A 15,974-nucleotide genomic window follows, 5' to 3' on the forward strand; every position below is an offset into this window, starting at 1 on the left:
TGCCCAGGGCAATGGTGGAGTACTCATCTCTGAAGGGATTTAACAGATGGGCAGACGAGGTGCTCAGGGATCTCGTTCAGTGGTGGGCAGGGACAGTTGGACTGATGATCTCAGAGGTCTTTTCCAACAAAATGATTCCATGGTTCTATGAATGCTTTGCATGGGTGGGAGGTGTGTGTACAGAGCCAAGGTGCAATCTTCTAGCTGTTGGGTTGGGGTCTTTGCTTTAACACAGGGGTTCTTTGCCTGAATGAAATCCAGGAACCTTTGCTATTGGCAAATGTTAGTTGATACAGGCAGATGCAGGCTTCAGCTGTTGAGTGGACAGGGCAGCAGGGCCAGCTCTCACAAAAGCCATCTCTCCTCCTTGCTTTGCTCTGGTTAGGGAGCCTGAGGTTTTACTCCATTCTCAGCTTGGCAGGAAGGATGAAGAGACAGCTTTTATGTATTACTGAAAAAAGAATTCTCCTGAGCTGCGCTGTAGGTTGTAGTGGGTGCTGTATGCAAAGCCTTTACGTGAAACCACCCCATCTCCTCCTCCTCCGTTAGGCTTTTTCGCCTACACCTGCGGCTGTATCATCGTGGTTGAAGACCTGCACTCCGGTTCACAGAATCACTGGTTTGGCCATGTAGAGGAGATCTCTACACTCGCCATCAGCCACGATGGCCAGGTAGGAAAGACTTCTGCAACCCCAGGCTGGGTTTTATTCGTGTCGCTTTCAGCTAAAGGAATGTCACAGATGAAAATCCGTTCCCAGGTTTCCCAGAGCAGTGGTGGCTGCTCCATCCCTGGAGGGGTTCAGGTTGGATGGGGCTTGGAGCCCCTGATCCAGTGGGAGGTGTCCCTGCCCATGGCAGGGGGTGGAACTGCATGGGCTTTGAGGTCCTTTTCAACCCAAAGCATTCCATGATTCTATGATTCTACATTTTCCCAAGAAAGAGGCAAATGATGCCGAGGGCTGGAGCACCTCCCATATGCAGCCACGCTGGGAGAGTTGGGATTGTTCAACCTGGAGAAGAGAAGTCTGTGGGGAGACCTTAGAGCAGCTTCCAGTACTGAAAGGGGCTCCAGGAAAGCTGGGGAGGGTCTCTGGATCAGGGACTGCAGGGATGGGATGAGGGGGAATGATTTTCAGCTGTAAGAGGGGAGATTGAGATGAGATCTTATGGAGAAATGTTTTGCTGTGAGGGTGGGGAGGCCCTGGCCCAGGTTGCCCAGAGCAGTGGTGGCTGCCCCATCCCTGGAGGGGTTCAAGGCCAGGTTGGATGGGACTTGGAGCCCCTGATCCGGTGGGAGATGTCCCTGCCCATGGCACGCGGTGGAACTGGATGGGCTTGGAAGTCCCTTCCCACCCAAACCATTCTATGATTATAGGTCTAATTGACTAATCAAGTGTTCTCTATTTACCGAGGTCTCATTAACGATGTATTGTTCTGTTAGGTTCTTGCCTCTGCCTCAGGAAAGAGGAACGGGGACTCCCATTGTCAGATCTGCATCTGGAATGTCCAGGATGGGGTTTGCACAGCCAGTCTCTTCCATCACGAGACACAAATACAAGCCATGGCATTCTCTCAGGATGACAGATTCCTTGTGACCGTTGGTGAGTACCCCCGTGACAGCCAATGGGAGCGCAGTGCACCCTAGAATAGACACCTGGTGGGAGGGAGATGCTGTACGTGCGTGATGCCTGCGAGGTGTGTACCAGGCTCATGGGCATGAAGCCATTGCTTGGGAGCCTTGGACAATGGATAACGTAGCATGTGAAACTGTATGAGATCTTGGGTTCTTCTGGGAACATCCACCTGCAGAGGTGCTGTTTCATAGAATCATGGAGTCATTTGGTTGGAAAAGACCTTTGAGAGCGTTCAGTCCGACCATCCCTGTCCACAACTGAACCAGAGCCCTGAGCACCCCATCTGTCTGTCTGTTAAACCCCTCCAGGGATGGAGACTCCACCACTGCCCTGGGCAGCCTCTGGCAGGGCCTGAGAACCCTTTCCGTGAAGGAATTTTCCCTATTATCCAATCTAAACCTCCCTTGGCACAATTTGGGGCCATTTCCTCTCATCCTATCCCTTGTTCCTTGGGAGCAGAGCCCAGCACCCACCTCATCACAAACAGGAGCTGCAGAGAGCAATGAGGTCTCCCCTCAGCCTCCTCTTCTCCAGGCTGAACAGCCCCAGGGCTCTCAGCCGCTCCCACAACCCCTGTTCTCCAGACCCTCTCCCAGGTCTGTTCCCTTCTCCGGACGCGCTTCAGCCCCTCCAGGTCTTTCTTGGAGTGAGAGGCCCAAAACTGACCCAGGATTCCAAGTGCAGCCTCTGCAGCTCTTTCTCATCTCCCCTGCTAGTTCGTTTTTCTTGAAGCTACAGCTTTCTTTTCCTGGCTCCCTCGTGCTTGTTAAGCTGTGTAAATAGTTTGCAGTTCCTATTTATAGTATCCAAAGGGAAAAGCCGCCTTCTGGACTTCTTATTGCTGTTGGGTGGAATTGCATGCAAGTAGCCAGGCTTCAAACTGTGAGCCTCCTGCCAGGCAGCGCTGCCAGCACAGGACGGACGCTCAAGCTGTCTATTTTATTTAGGCAGGGGACATTTCAAAGACAAATATGCAATTAGTAAGCTCTTGTTTTGCATGAGAGAGGACCTGCGGAGCAGGCAACGCACCCTCTCTGCACTGGCGAGTCTGCCCTTGGAAACCAGCAAGCTTTGCTGGAGAGGGAGAGAGCTTTGTGCTCTCCGTGGAGCAGCGTGGGAGAGGAGCCCTCCTCCCCCTCCAGCTCCGGTCTGGGCTGGAAAGAGGAAAGGTGAAAGTCTTTATTGAATTTGTGGAACCTGGGAAAGGCAGTAGGAGAGCTCTGTCCTCCGGAGCTGTATGGAAGTTGGGGATATTTTGACATCACTGAGGCTGGTGCCTTCAGCTGCCACCCAGATGCAAGGGCTCCACAAAGATCAGCTCCCATCTCAGCTTGAACCTCAGCAAAGCTGATATCCCTCTACTCTGGTAAGAGCTCTTTTGGACCCCTGCATTCAGCTTTGGAGTCTTTGGCACAGGGAGGACATGGAGCTGTTGGAGCGAGTCCAGAGGAGACCATGGAGGTGATGTGAGGGCTGAAGCAGCTCCCATCCAAGGACAGGCTGAGAGAGTTGGGGCTGTTCAGCCTGGAGAAGAGAAGGCTATGGGGAGACCCTAGAGCATCTTCCAGTGCTGAAAGGGGCTCCAGGAGAGCTGGGAGGGGCTCTGGATCAGGGAGTGCAGGGACGGGATGAGGGGGAACGGTTTGAAGCTGTAGAGGGGAGACTGAGATGAGATCTTGGGAAGAAATGTTTTGCTGTGAGGGTGGGGAGGCCCTGGCCCAGGTTGCCCAGAGCAGTGGTGGCTGCCCCATCCCTGGAGGTGTTCAAGGCCAGGTTGGATGGGGCTTGGAGCCCCTGATCCAGTGGGAGGTGTCCCTGCCCATGGCAGGGGATGGAACTGCATGGGCTTTAAAGTCCACTCCAACCCAATGCATGCTGTGATTCATCTTTCAAGACTGCTGTCAGCCCTGGGCACACGATATCGCTGTGGGGCTCATGTGGGGTGTACATTGAGGATTGCTGTAGCTTGTAGGGATGTAGAAACAGCAGAAAAACGTCTCTCCCTGCTGAAATTCCTACCACATCAGTCATCCAGACTCTGGCTGTAGACCCCACTGTAGGGCCAGGTTTGCTAAAGCCTCCAGCAGAAAATATTGGGCCAGTTCTGTCTGTCTTCAACTCAGATGAGGCCCCATCATGTTGTGCAGCTTTGAGCACGCCAGGAGCCATATCCATGCTTGGGATGGTGTTCACAGCAGTTATCTCCAAACAAGCAGATGAGGGAGTGACTCAGTTGATGTGTGTTCAGTGTGAATGCTTGTGAGCATCCTGAAGAATCCTGAGGCTGCAGACTTTCCTCCTCCTGCCTTTCCTGTTCTACCTAGGGGACTACAGCGACCGAACCATTGCTCTGTGGAATACCTGCACCTACGAACTCATGTCATCGACTCTGATCTCTGAGCCAGTTCACGACATGGCTTTTAGTCCCTTTTCTCACAGAGAACTGGCCTGTGTGGGGACGGGAGCTGTGGTGTTTTGGCTGTTGGAGGAGCAGGGAGCTGATGTTAACCTCAAGGTAAACCTCAGTTTTACCTTCATCTAAAATTCAGCATCTCTGAGTTCTTTTCTGAGTGCGATGGAGGCTCTGCCTCCACAGGTCTGCAAGAGGTGATGATTTCTCTTAGTGTGATGACGTTGGCTGGCTTTAAGTGGCTTTCAGTTATATTTGAGGCATCAACTGCACAAATTAAGGGAAGCAGGAGGGGTTTTTTTCTTCCCGTGGTGTAGGCAGGCACCGTATTGTCTTTGACCTTTCTGTTTTATGCGCTCCATCAGGTTCATCGGGCTCCGGCTCCAGACGTATTAGGGCCGGTGGAGCTGACCTCTCTCTGCCACGGTGACGATGCTGTTCTTTACAGCGGCACCAACTCAGGCCAGATCTGCCTGTGGGACACCGAGACGAAAAGCTGCTTCATGATGTGGGAGGCCGACGAGGGCGAGATCGGTGGGTTCAGATGCCCTGGAGTGTGTCAGCGCTGTAATAGAGAGGGAACTTCTTGTTAGGAAAGAACAGCAATGAGCTTGCAGACCTCCGACTTCAGCTGGGCTTGGGAAACTAGTTTGCTGTCGGATGCAAGATGTGTCGGGTGCCAATGGATCTGTGACCTGCGATTCCTTACAGTCCTGGGTTTCATGGGGGGTCACCTCTGCCTTTCCGAGTGCATCTTTTGGACAACTGTGTCCTGGGTGCATCCAGCACAGCATTGCCAGCCGGGCAAGGGATGGGATTTTCCTGCTCTGCTCCGCACTGGAGCGGCCCCACCTCGAGCACTGGGGGCAGCTCTGGGGCCACGGGATAAAAAGGATCTAAAGGTGCTGGAGAGCGTCCAGAGGAGGGCACGGAGATGGGGAAGGGTTTGGAGGGGAAGAGTGTGAGGAGCGGCTGAGGTCACTGGGTCTGCTCAGCCTGGAGAAGAGGAGACTGAGGGGAGACCTCATTGTGCTCTGCAGCTTCCTCACACGGGGAGGAGGAGGAGGAGCAGGCGCTGAGCTCTTCTCTCTGGTGACCAAGGACAGGACCTGAGGGAAGATGCCAGGGGAGGGTTAGGTTGGACCTTAGGAGCAGGTTCTTCTCCCAGAGGGTGGTGGAGCCCTGGAACAGCTCCCAGTCACGGCACCAAGCCTGACAATATTGCAGAAGCGTTTGGCCAAGACCCTCAGCCCCATGGGGTGAATGTTGGGGTGTCCTGTGCAGGGACAGGAGCTGGACTCGGTGGTGCTTGGGGGTTCCTTCCAACTCAGGATATTCTATGAGTCTATGCAGGTGTGTGGGGTGACAATGGATCTGTGACCTGGATTTCCTGTGAGGGTCACCCCTGGCCTGTAAAACACTTGGTGCTGGGCTGTAGAAGATCCTCACTGCCCTGCCCAAATCGGTGCCCTGGCTCTCAGGAGCACCCCTTGGGTCATGGCTGGGAGCAGCGGATGTTCACGGGTGCCCTTTGTTCCCCTGCGCCCCCCCAGGTGTGCTGGTGTGTGGGCACAACAGGCTGGTGAGCGGCAGCAACACGAAGCGCATCCGCCTGTGGGCAGTGGCAGCCATGCAGGAGCTGAGGCTGAAAGGTCCTGACACCAGGTAGGAGTTGGTGGCCCCGGCGTCCCTGCTGTGCTCACACCCATCTCGAGAACACTTTCTGCTCTTGAGATGCTCTTCCCTCCCAGGACCTGTCTGAGAGGTGGCTTTTCACAGACAGACATCGGCTCTGCCTGCAGCCCCGCTGCTCATGTTGCTCTTCAGCCTTAGCTTTTCCTCTCCATCCCGTGACTGCTGATTTTTTCTGTCTGGATCACTTTACTGAATATTTGCCACAGGTAGCTGAACCCTCCTAATACTGGAAATGGGTGGAGTTTGTCACGCCTGAATGTTAAAGGATTTTCACCAGACTGTGGGTAACTCTAGGCTTGCTTTATTAACAACTCAGAGTGGAGCCATCGCCTCAATGAGTGGCAAAGAATACAAAATCATCAGATCTCTATGTATATTATACAATAGGTATTCTTTCTTCAATAAGTTCTTGGTATTTTTCCATAGCTCTCAGTTCTCTATTGTTCACGATTCTTCTTTAAAGTCTTCTTTAAAGATAACTCATCTCCACTGTCTCATTTCAGTTCTCCCTCAGAAGTGAGGTTGGTGTTTCAGTTCTGGAGTCAGAACTGTTGGTATTTCCCCACCAACTATAAATATCGTTTATCCTCTTTCTTGAGACACTTCTATTTATTCTTTAAAACTTTAAAGAAAACCTCAAGCAGTTCCACTAACTTACACCTATAGTTAATCTATGCCTATAGTCAAAGTATTTTAACCTTTTACTCATTAGTTATCATCAATCTAATACCTATTCTAGGTCTGACATTTCTTGTACAACCTGTTGATTCAGCTGGACTGGGCTTTAAACCACCTGTAGAAAGGGCTATAGAATCATGGAATGGTTTGTGTTGGAAGGGACCTCAAAGCCCATCCAGTTCCACCCCCTGCCGTGGGCAGGGACACCTCCCACTGGATCAGGGGCTCCAAGCCCCATCCAACCTGGCCTGGAACCCCTCCAGGGATGGGGCAGCCACCACTGCTCTGGGCAACCTGTTTCATGGCCTCACCACTCTCATAGTGAAGAAATTCCTCCTTATGTCCAGTCTAAATCTGCCCCTCTACAGTTTATACACGTTCCCCCTCATCCTATCACCACAAGCCTTCGTAAACACTCCCTCTCCAGCTTTCTTGCAGCCCCTTTCAGCACTGGAAGCTGCTCTAAGGTCTCCTCAGAGCCTTCTCTTCTCCAGGCTGAACAACCCCAGCTCTCTCAGCCTGTCCTCCGATGGGAGGTGCTCCAGCCCTCGGATCATCCTTGTAGCCTCCTCTGGATAATGCATAATTGAACACTATTCAGGGCTATGCTTAATTGAGAAGTATTCTTATAACTGCCCTAAAGATTACTTTCCCAACACTGGTTCTGATTATGCTCTCAGCACAATACTCTACTTATCACAATCTGCTAACGATAATATCTAAATTTTACATTGATATACTCATCATACCTCCTTATTTTCCTTAGCGCTGAACTTTGCGTCAGTGATTTGTGGGGGCTCCTATAAGAGAATTAGTGAAAATACATTGCCTTGGTTTCTTCTCTCGCACTATAATTCTTATGAGGAGCGGCTGAGGGCCCTGGGGCTGCTCAGCCTGGAGAAGAGGAGGCTGAGGGGAGACCTCATCGCTCTCTGCAGCTCCTGGAAAGGAGATTGGAGCGAGGCAGGTGTTGATCTCTCCCAAGTAACAAGTGATGAGATGAGAGGCAATGGCCTCAAGTTGTGCCAAGGGAAGTTTGGATTGGATAGTAGGGAAAATTTCTTTGCTGACAGAGCAGTGAAGCCCTGGCAGAGGCTGCCCAGGGTGGTGGGGGATTCTCCTTCCCTGGAGGGGTTCAAAAAATGTGCAGACGTGGAACTTGAGGGCACGGTTTACTTAGTATGATGGGGTTGGACTGGGTGAGCTTAGAGGTCTTTTCCAACCTCAGTGATTCCATGATCCTATGATTCTATTGCATCCCCTATTTTCTTTCTTTCCTATAAAAGCTGGTTTCAGTGCAACTACAGTGTTGGTCACTGCTCACTGTACAGGAGCATATCTCACTGAATCATTTACACTGGGCTCACTGGAAAACTGCAGTGAAAAGGAGGCAGAGGGCTGTTCCAAGAACTGAGCCAGTCCTCGCATCGTCCCTTCCTACAGGTCTGGCTCCGTCATGCTAGAACACGAGATTACCCTCGACGGGACGATAGTCAGCGCAGCCTTTGACAACTCCCTAGAAATAGGAATTGTGGGCACCACAGCAGGAACGCTGTGGTACATCAACTGGATAGAGAGCACAAGCATCCGATTGATCAGCGGCCACAAGAACAAGGTCAGAGGGGCTGGGGCAGGGTGGGGTGGGCTGTCCGTGTGTGGGCTCCCCTGGTCTGGCCATGGGAGAGGACAGGGAGCTGATGGGATGGTATGGAATAGTCTGGAGAGAAAAGTGCACACTGAGGAGGCCAACATCAAGTCTGAGCTTTCCACTCTAGCCTTGGGTGTTAAACTGTCTCCGCCTGGGCGTCTTTCTGCTGGAGCAGAAGAAGGTAGTTTGCAAGCACTAAGGCTTCATTCCTGAGCGCTGTCACTTCTGCCTGCCTTCTGTTTGCTAGATGGACATCCATATGGGATGTTTTCTTCACCTAAAACACACAAAAAAAACCCAACCCGGGTGAAGAATGACTCTTCTGAATTTTGGTGTTGCTTTGAGATATCTTTATGCTGCAGGAAAAAGATTTCAAACGGTAGAAGAGAATGTATTTTACACCTACATTGCGTAGTGCCTGGTCCTAGCTTTGGGCTTAGGTTTACTGGTTTCCATTGCCAGTCTAGTTGTTAACCCAACGTTTAAGGACAAATCCAAAGCACTCCACCTTCATTTATATCTTCTTCTTCTGTATCCTCTGAGAGGGGTCCTGGGGGATGAGAGGGGCAGAGCAGCTGAAGTCCTTTAGGCTGTGGTGTTTGTAGGGCCCCTGTTTCCCATCCCTGTTCCCGCTGCAGGTGACTGAAGTGTGCTTCAGTCCCGACGAGACTCACTGCGTCACATGCGGGGAGGACGGCAGCGTGAGGATTTGGTCTCTGGGGAGTATGGAGCTGGTGGTACAGTTCCAGGTGCTCAACCAGGTAATGGCTTGTGGTACGTCAACCTCTTCCCCTTGGCAGTGGGCACAGTCCACTGCTTGGGATTGCAAGGAATGCTTTGTCATAGAACCAAAGAGTGTGATGAGTTGGAGGGGACCCACAAGGATTGAGTCCAGCTCCCGTCCCTGCACAGGACACCCCAACATTCACCCCGTGGGGCTGAGGGCCTTGGCCAAATGCTTCTGGAATATTGTCAGGCTCGGTGCTGTGACTGCTTCTCTGGGAGCTGTTCCAGGGCTCCACCACCCTCTGGGGGAAGAACCTGATCCCGATGTCCAACCTAACCCTCCCCAGACATCTTCCTGCCATTCCCTTGGAACCTGTCCTTGGTGTCATCAGAGGGAAAAGAGCTCAGCGCCTGCTCCTTCTCCTCCCCTATTGGAGCAGACTAAGTTGGAGAAATGCTTGCAGGTGGAGCTTTTGGTGTGTTTGCTGGCTTCACTGCATCCTTGGGTCTGTGCCACGGTCCCTTTGCAGAGCTGCCAGTGCCTGGCCTGGAAGCCTCGTCCCGTCGTTGCGTGGGGAGCTGAGAGCCAGCATGTGGTGGCAGGGTACAGTGATGGCACCATCCGCGTGTTCAGCATTTCCAGGACAGAGATGGAGCTGAAAATGCACCCCCATGCCGTGGCATTGACGGCAATTGCGTACTCCACAGACGGTGAGGCTGCCTTTGGGGGAGATGTTGCCTTGGGGAGCATCGCTTGGTTGTGCCTGGGTTGCCGTGACCTGCCCAAAAACCTGGGGCCAGAGAGAGCCTGAGAACTTAAATCCTCTCTATACGGTAGCTCTGCCAGCTGAGCATGTGGTAAATGGGACAAGGAGGGTATACTGGCAATTATACCGAGGGGCTTGAGGACAAGAAGCACACCTTTGTGACCGTGCTTACAATCTGTAGTGGCTTCTTCTTCATGTGGTGGTTTAGTGGGTGTCTCTGAGACACCTCATCTTAGCCCGCCCTTGGCTCGGGCATCCCCAGCCTTCTACGGTGTTTTGGGACACCGGTATCCCATCATCTTGGACCTTTGTCTGTTTCGGCTTTTTCTTCTCCTACAGAAATCTTCCCATTCTTTTCTCCCTTCTGCCCACAGGAGAAATGATCTTATCAGGGGCCAAGGATGGGCTTGTAGCTGTCAGCAACCCTCGCACCGGAATGACCATCCGTGTCCTCACTGACCACAAAGGCTCCCCCATCACCGTCCTCCAGTGCACCAGGAAGCAGGTGAGACCTTGCCCTCTGTGCGGGAGCGTGTCCCCTCCGTGTCCCTCCTGTGTCACCCCATAGCTGTGGGAAGCAGCAGCAGCACAGCCAGGTCAGTCAGGGAGTTTGCTCTGTTGTCCCTCGCCTTTCCCTTTCGGGTCACCATCGCCTTCAGTAACTCAAGGTTTAGATTGGATCTTAGGAAACATTTCTTTACCAAAAGAGTGGTGAAGCCCTGGCAGAGGCTGCCCAGGGCAGTGGGGGAGTCCATCCCAGGAGGCGTTCAGAAAGCTGTAGATATGGCACTGCAGGACATGGTTTAGCAGGCACGGTGGGGTTGGGCTGAGCTCTGGATGAGCTCAGATGTCTTTTCCAACCTTAACGATTCAGTTTTTCTAGCTATATCTTCAGCGAGGTAAAGCCACTCGCCTTGCAATCCCAGGTGAGGCTGTGGACCTTTGGTGGCCATTGCAGATGTGCTGCACGCAGAGGTGATGTGTCCTCATCCCACAGGCTCTGGGAGAGCAGCTCCCCTTGCGAGCAGCCTGGGCTGGGAGCTTTCAGCCCCTGTGCTTCCAAGAAAGGGCTTGGCATGCTTTCCTCGCTTCACTTCTTAGCAGCCTGGCCTCTTGTGTGTAGCTGGCCCTTGGTACAGTTCCTCTGTGGAGCCAGGAAGACTTAGTTGTGCAGCAGTGTGATGGTTTTAGCATCTTCTTTGTCCTTCTCTTCATTTAGAATCTTCTTCCTGGAATGAAAATAATTTTACCTAAGTTTTCAGGCTTTAAAATCATCCACGCTGCAAGGCTGTGTTCCCTGGTAATTCTAGACTTCGGAGATCCTCCTTGATTTTAGGTGAAGGATATCGTTAGAGGACACAGTATCTGTGAGCGCTCCCCCAGGAGGTGTGCAGCTCCAGAGGGTGTCTCAGGGAACAGATTATTGTTGGAGCCAGGTGCTCACCCCTCTTCTGCTGCAACTTTCAGCCCAGACCGTGCTGCTGGTGCCGCTACCATGGCTTCCTTGTCCTTTTTTATTGTGATGTGACTTTAAGCACTGCCCAACAGGAGGTTAATCACAGATTAGTTTGGGTTGGATAGGACCTTAAAGGTCATCCAGTTCCACCTCCTGCCATGGGCAGGGACACCTCCCACTGGCTCAGGCTGCCCAAGGCCCATCCAACCTGGCCTGGAACACCTCCAGGGATGGGGCAGCCACCACTGCTCTGGACAACCTGTTCCAGGGCCTCACACTCTCATTGTGAAGAAATTCCTCCGAATGTCCAGTCTAAATCTGCCCCTCTCCAGTTTATACCCATTGCCCCTCGTCCTATCCCCACAAGCCTTTGTGAACAGCCCCTCCCCAGCTTTCTTGTAGCCCCTTCAGGTACTGGAAGGTCACTATAAGGTCTCCTCAGAGCCTTCTCTTCTCCAGGCTGAACAACCCCAACTCTCTCAGCCTGTCCTTGGGCAGGAGGTCCTCCAGCCCTCAGATCATCCTTGTAGCCTCCTCTGGACCCCTTCCAAGAGCTCCATCTCCTTCTTCTGCTGAGGATTCCAGAACTGGACACAATGCTCCAGATGAGGTCTTACAGGAGAGGAACAGAGGGGCAGAATCACTTCCCTTGCCTGCTGGCCACGCTGCTTTGGATGCAGCCCAGGACATGGTTGGCCTTCTGGGCTGTGAGCGCATGTTGACGGCTCATCCTGGTGTTGATCCCCTACGGCACAAGACTCGTGTTCCCAGCTCCTGCTCTGTGTTAGCTCTAGTGGCAGCTCTCTCTAAAGCTCCCGCACTGCCAGAGTCACAGCGTTGCTTTTATCTTCTCTAGTACCGCGACTTTGGGGTGGAAGGAGGCGAGCTCTGGCTGGCCACCAGCTTGGACCGGCGGGTCAGCGTCTGGGCCTCTGACTGGCTGAAGGATAAGTGCGAGCTCCTCGACTGGCTCAGCTTCCCGGCTCCTGCCGGCCCCGAGGTGAGCGTGGCACTGCTTGGGGCATGGGTCTGAGCAGCAGCCAAGCTGGAGGAGCGATCCCTCAAGGCTCTAAGCGGGATGGGACCAAAGAGAGAGTGCATGCTTGGGAAAGTCAGCTTTTTTAATTCTGCTGCTTGGAGAATATCTTGTTAATGCAGCTTCTTGCATGTCAACAGGCAGCGGGAGTTGTAGCAGTGCCTAAAGAGCAGGAATCACTGACTTTGTAAGCGTGAGGAGTCAAAACCTGCATCTGCAAAGAGCTGACACCTCTGTTACACACAGCAGAGCACAGGCAGCGCGGCACGCAGAGGGGAGACTGAATTATAAGTGTGCTACTAACTTTAACACTCTCAAAAAGCATGAATATTCAGAGCCAGGAGCCCAGTGATGGGTTCATAAAGCCCAATACTCTAGCGCTGTGTTTGTGATGCTTTGCAGAACCCCTTAGCCCCAACCCAGCCGCGGGATTTGGGCAGTGGGACATGAGGAGAAGGGTCTGCATCGGGCAGGACATGGTGAGGGTCACCAGTGCCCGTGGCAGCAGTGTGCCGAAGGGAGCTGGGTCTTTTTGAGAGTCGAATGGAGGTGCCTCAGCCTGCCAGACCTTATAGCCTATAGACCCTTCCAGTATGGAAAGGGGCTCCAGAAAAGCTGGGGAGGGGCTCTTGATCAAGGTGTGTGGAGACAGGATGAGGGGAATGGTTTTCAGCTGCAAGAGGGAAGATTGAGATGAGATCTTAAGAAAAAATATTTTGCTGTGAGGGTGGGGAGGCCCTGGCCCAGGTTGCCCAGAGCAGTGGTGGCTGCCCCATCCCTGGAGGGGTTCAAGGCCAGGTTGGATGGGGCTTGGAGCCCCTGATCCAGTGAGAGGTGTCCCTGCCCATGGCAGGGGCTGTAACTGGATGGGCTTTGAAATCCTTTCCAACCCAAACCACTTCATGATTGCTGTGAGGATGGGGAGGCCTTGGAACAAGTTGCCTAGGGAAGATGTGTCTGCCCCATCCCTGGAGGTGTTCCAGGCCAGGCTGGATGGGGCTTGGAGCCCCTGATCCAGTGGGAGGTGTCCCTGCCCATGGCAGGGGGTGGAACTGGATGGGCTTTGAGGTCCCTTCCAAACAATTCTATGATCCACTACTAAGGCTTGGTCTTCTGCGCCCTTTTTTCCTGTGTTGAACCAATCCATAACCCAATCCCACCTTCAAGCCCATGCAGGAATAATGACTCAGTGGAAATTCAACCTGTTGGACCCTCACTCCTATAATAGTAAACAATTTGCTTCAGGTGTCCATGTCAGTGTGTGGTTGCTTCTTTGCTGTGACCACATCAGAGATGACAACGCAAGAGGGAGAAACAGCCTCCTCCATGCTGATTTCCCGCTGCTCAGACACCCACAGCCCAAGGGCTGGTGATTTCCACACTCTCCTCTTTTCCCCCACTGTGTTGGGTCAGACTGGAGACTCTAGCCTTAATTTTCTTCCCTTTGTTTTCCCTCTCCAGGATGTTGGCAGCCTCCCGCCCAGCCTGGCCGCCTTCTGCCCTTGGGAACCTGGTACCCTGGTCTACGTCGGCTTTGGGATGCAGCAGGAAGCTTTGTTTTACAGCCTGCACAAGAAACAGGTACTCGTGCCCCACCAGGGTGGTGCGGGTGCTCCTCTGGTGCTGGGGGCCGTGGCCACATCGAATGAGGTTTGGTGGGAGGCAGGCAGTGCCGCTCTGCACATGAAGCCGAGTCTGAAGGGGTGGGGTGGGCTCGGGCGAGCAGCTGCTCAGGGGGACTGCGTTTCCTCTTGGAGACTCCCCAGCCTGGCCCAGGTGAGCGGCAGAGCCCTGCCACTGCCTCCGCCTGTATCCGGGCAGGCTGCCAGTCCCTGCTGCCTTTCCATCCCATGGGAAGGGAAGGCGATTTCAGGAGCACTAATGGTCTCTAAATCCTTGGAGTCCAGTGTTCTCTGGCACGTTGATGCCTTTGGCAGGGTTCCGAGCTTGGAAAGGTGCTGTGCCATCTGTCAGCCTCCCCTTTGAGAGAAGCCTTTTGCCCTCCTAATAACTGTCCCTGCAGCAGCTCTGGGCTCGTGTCTGAGGTGTCGGTGTGTTTCTCTTGCCGGAGCACAGGTAGTTGAGAAGATCTCATTGCCGTACTTTGCTGCGTCGCTCAGCCTGTCACCTGCAGCGTGCTTCATGGCTGTCGGCTTCGGCGGTGAGTACCGGAGGGTGCCATGGGTTCTGCTGCCCTAGCTGCTTTTGGGGGGCAGGGATCTCCCTTCTTTGTGCCACTGAGGGGAACCACACATCCTTTTTCCTTCAAACAAGAGACAACAGCCTGTGTCCTCAGACCCTGCGAGCTGCGGTCCTAGGGGTGGAGGCAGGGCGTTTGTCAGCTCAGGGAGACTCAGATTGGCAACGAGATGTGTGAACTCAATCCTGTTTGTCAACAAGCACCATTTGTTACAAAAATGTCTCCTTGGGATTACAGGTTCTCTTCCTCTCTGTTTGCGAGCGAGCAGCTCTGTGGCTCTGTGAGCTGTGTGAGGCAGAAGGGACCTTCCCACAGCACAGGGACCATCACCACCCTTCTCACCTAGCTCTGGTAGCTGTGTTGGCCTGGGGAGGCGATGTCGCTGCACTCTAACAGCAGTGGGGTGAAGCTCCACCTCTGCCCCAGAGCTGTGGGGCACCCATTGGCCATGCAGGCTGGGCCATTTGGGAGGTGTGATAGTAAAAGTGCCCAAATGTGTGCTGCTGCATAGACTCCTAGAATGTCCTGAGCTGGAAGGGACCCCCAAGGACCATCAATCAGCTCCTGTCCTCACACAGGACACCCCAACATTCACCCCGCGGGGCTGAGTGCCTTAGCTAAATGCTGCTGGAATATTGTCAAGCTCGGTGCTGTGACTTCTTCCCTGGGAGCTGTTCCAGGGCTCCATGCATCTTCCGGCCATTCCCTTGGCTTCTGGCTTTGGTCACCAGAGGGAAGAGCTCAGCGTCTGCTCCTCCTCCCCGTGTGAGGAAGCTGCAGAGCACGATGAGGTCTCCCCTCAGTCTCCTCTTTTCCAGACATCCATTACTGCTGTGCACAGAGCTGCCCTGTCCCCCTTTTTCCCTATTACCAGCTTTCATTGCCCGCTTTTTCCCTGCCCCTCCATTTATCTACCCACAGCGTGGGGACAGGGCTGGGGGGTGCCTGGGAAGGCTGCTCATGGCAGGGCCAAGCCCCACGGCAGCGGGGCCTCCTGAAGCACTGAGCCCCCTCTTTTCCCTACAGAACGCCTCCTGCGGCTGCTGCCCTGCCCTGACGGCCCTGCGCAGGACTACACCGGCCACGATGACACAGTCCATCGCTGCTGCTTTGCCCCCTCCGGCCGTCGCCTCCTCACGGCCTCCCACAGCGCCATCCTGCTCTGGGAACTCACAGGAGGCTGAGAGGGGGCTGTCCCGCACCAGGCGCACTTCTCTGGCAGGGGGAGAGGAAGGCTGGGGGTTTCCTTGCTCTAGGGCCTGGCCTGGGACGCACCCAGGCCTGGGCTTCAGCCTAGGAGAGGCCAGGGCTTTAGTCCCCAACCTGGCCTGGGCTGAGGCCTCAGCAGGACTCCATCTTGGACCACGTTGACACCCTGGCTTGGGCCTCATCGAGGACCCATCTTGGACCTCACCCCAGCTCCATCTTGGGCCTTACCCAAGCCCTGGATTGGGCCCCGTTGAGACCCCGTCTTGGGCCTCATTCAGACCCCGTCTTGGGCCTCTTTCAGACCCTGTCTTGGACCTCAGGGAGACGCTGGCCAGAGTTCAGGCCCAGGCCGGGCCCCGGCTTCAGGCCCCGCTGTCATCCCGCGTTGCCTGGCCCGGCCCCGGGGTGTTTTGTAGCCCTATTTGCCGGTTTTGAGTGTTTTTTTCCTTTGGTTAATAAAACATGGAAAGCTGAAGCCTGGAGGGGGAGCTCGGCGCGTCCTCCCGCTCGCCAGG

General features: G+C 53.9%; 1 protein-coding gene across 2 annotated transcripts in view; it reads left to right on the forward strand.

Annotated features, from left to right (window-relative positions):
• The window catches only part of WDR90 (WD repeat domain 90), a 47,969-nt gene extending 32,033 nt beyond the window's left edge, over positions 1-15,936 (forward strand). For both annotated transcript variants that reach the window (XM_054080507.1, XM_054080508.1), the window contains exons 30-42: positions 550-671; positions 1,442-1,601; positions 3,959-4,149; positions 4,410-4,578; positions 5,598-5,709; positions 7,861-8,032; positions 8,704-8,826; positions 9,322-9,502; positions 9,933-10,063; positions 11,871-12,014; positions 13,512-13,631; positions 14,127-14,211; positions 15,277-15,936. In XM_054080507.1, the coding sequence (XP_053936482.1) occupies positions 550-671; positions 1,442-1,601; positions 3,959-4,149; positions 4,410-4,578; positions 5,598-5,709; positions 7,861-8,032; positions 8,704-8,826; positions 9,322-9,502; positions 9,933-10,063; positions 11,871-12,014; positions 13,512-13,631; positions 14,127-14,211; positions 15,277-15,434 (1,868 nt within the window). In that variant the 3' untranslated portion in view covers positions 15,435-15,936. The remainder of the gene's footprint in view (positions 1-549; positions 672-1,441; positions 1,602-3,958; positions 4,150-4,409; positions 4,579-5,597; positions 5,710-7,860; positions 8,033-8,703; positions 8,827-9,321; positions 9,503-9,932; positions 10,064-11,870; positions 12,015-13,511; positions 13,632-14,126; positions 14,212-15,276) is intronic.
• Positions 15,937-15,974: the final 38 nt, after the last annotated feature.

The sequence above is a fragment of the Cuculus canorus genome, chromosome 15 (genome assembly GCF_017976375.1).
Source record: "Cuculus canorus isolate bCucCan1 chromosome 15, bCucCan1.pri, whole genome shotgun sequence".
Taxonomy (NCBI): Eukaryota; Metazoa; Chordata; class Aves; order Cuculiformes; family Cuculidae; genus Cuculus; species Cuculus canorus.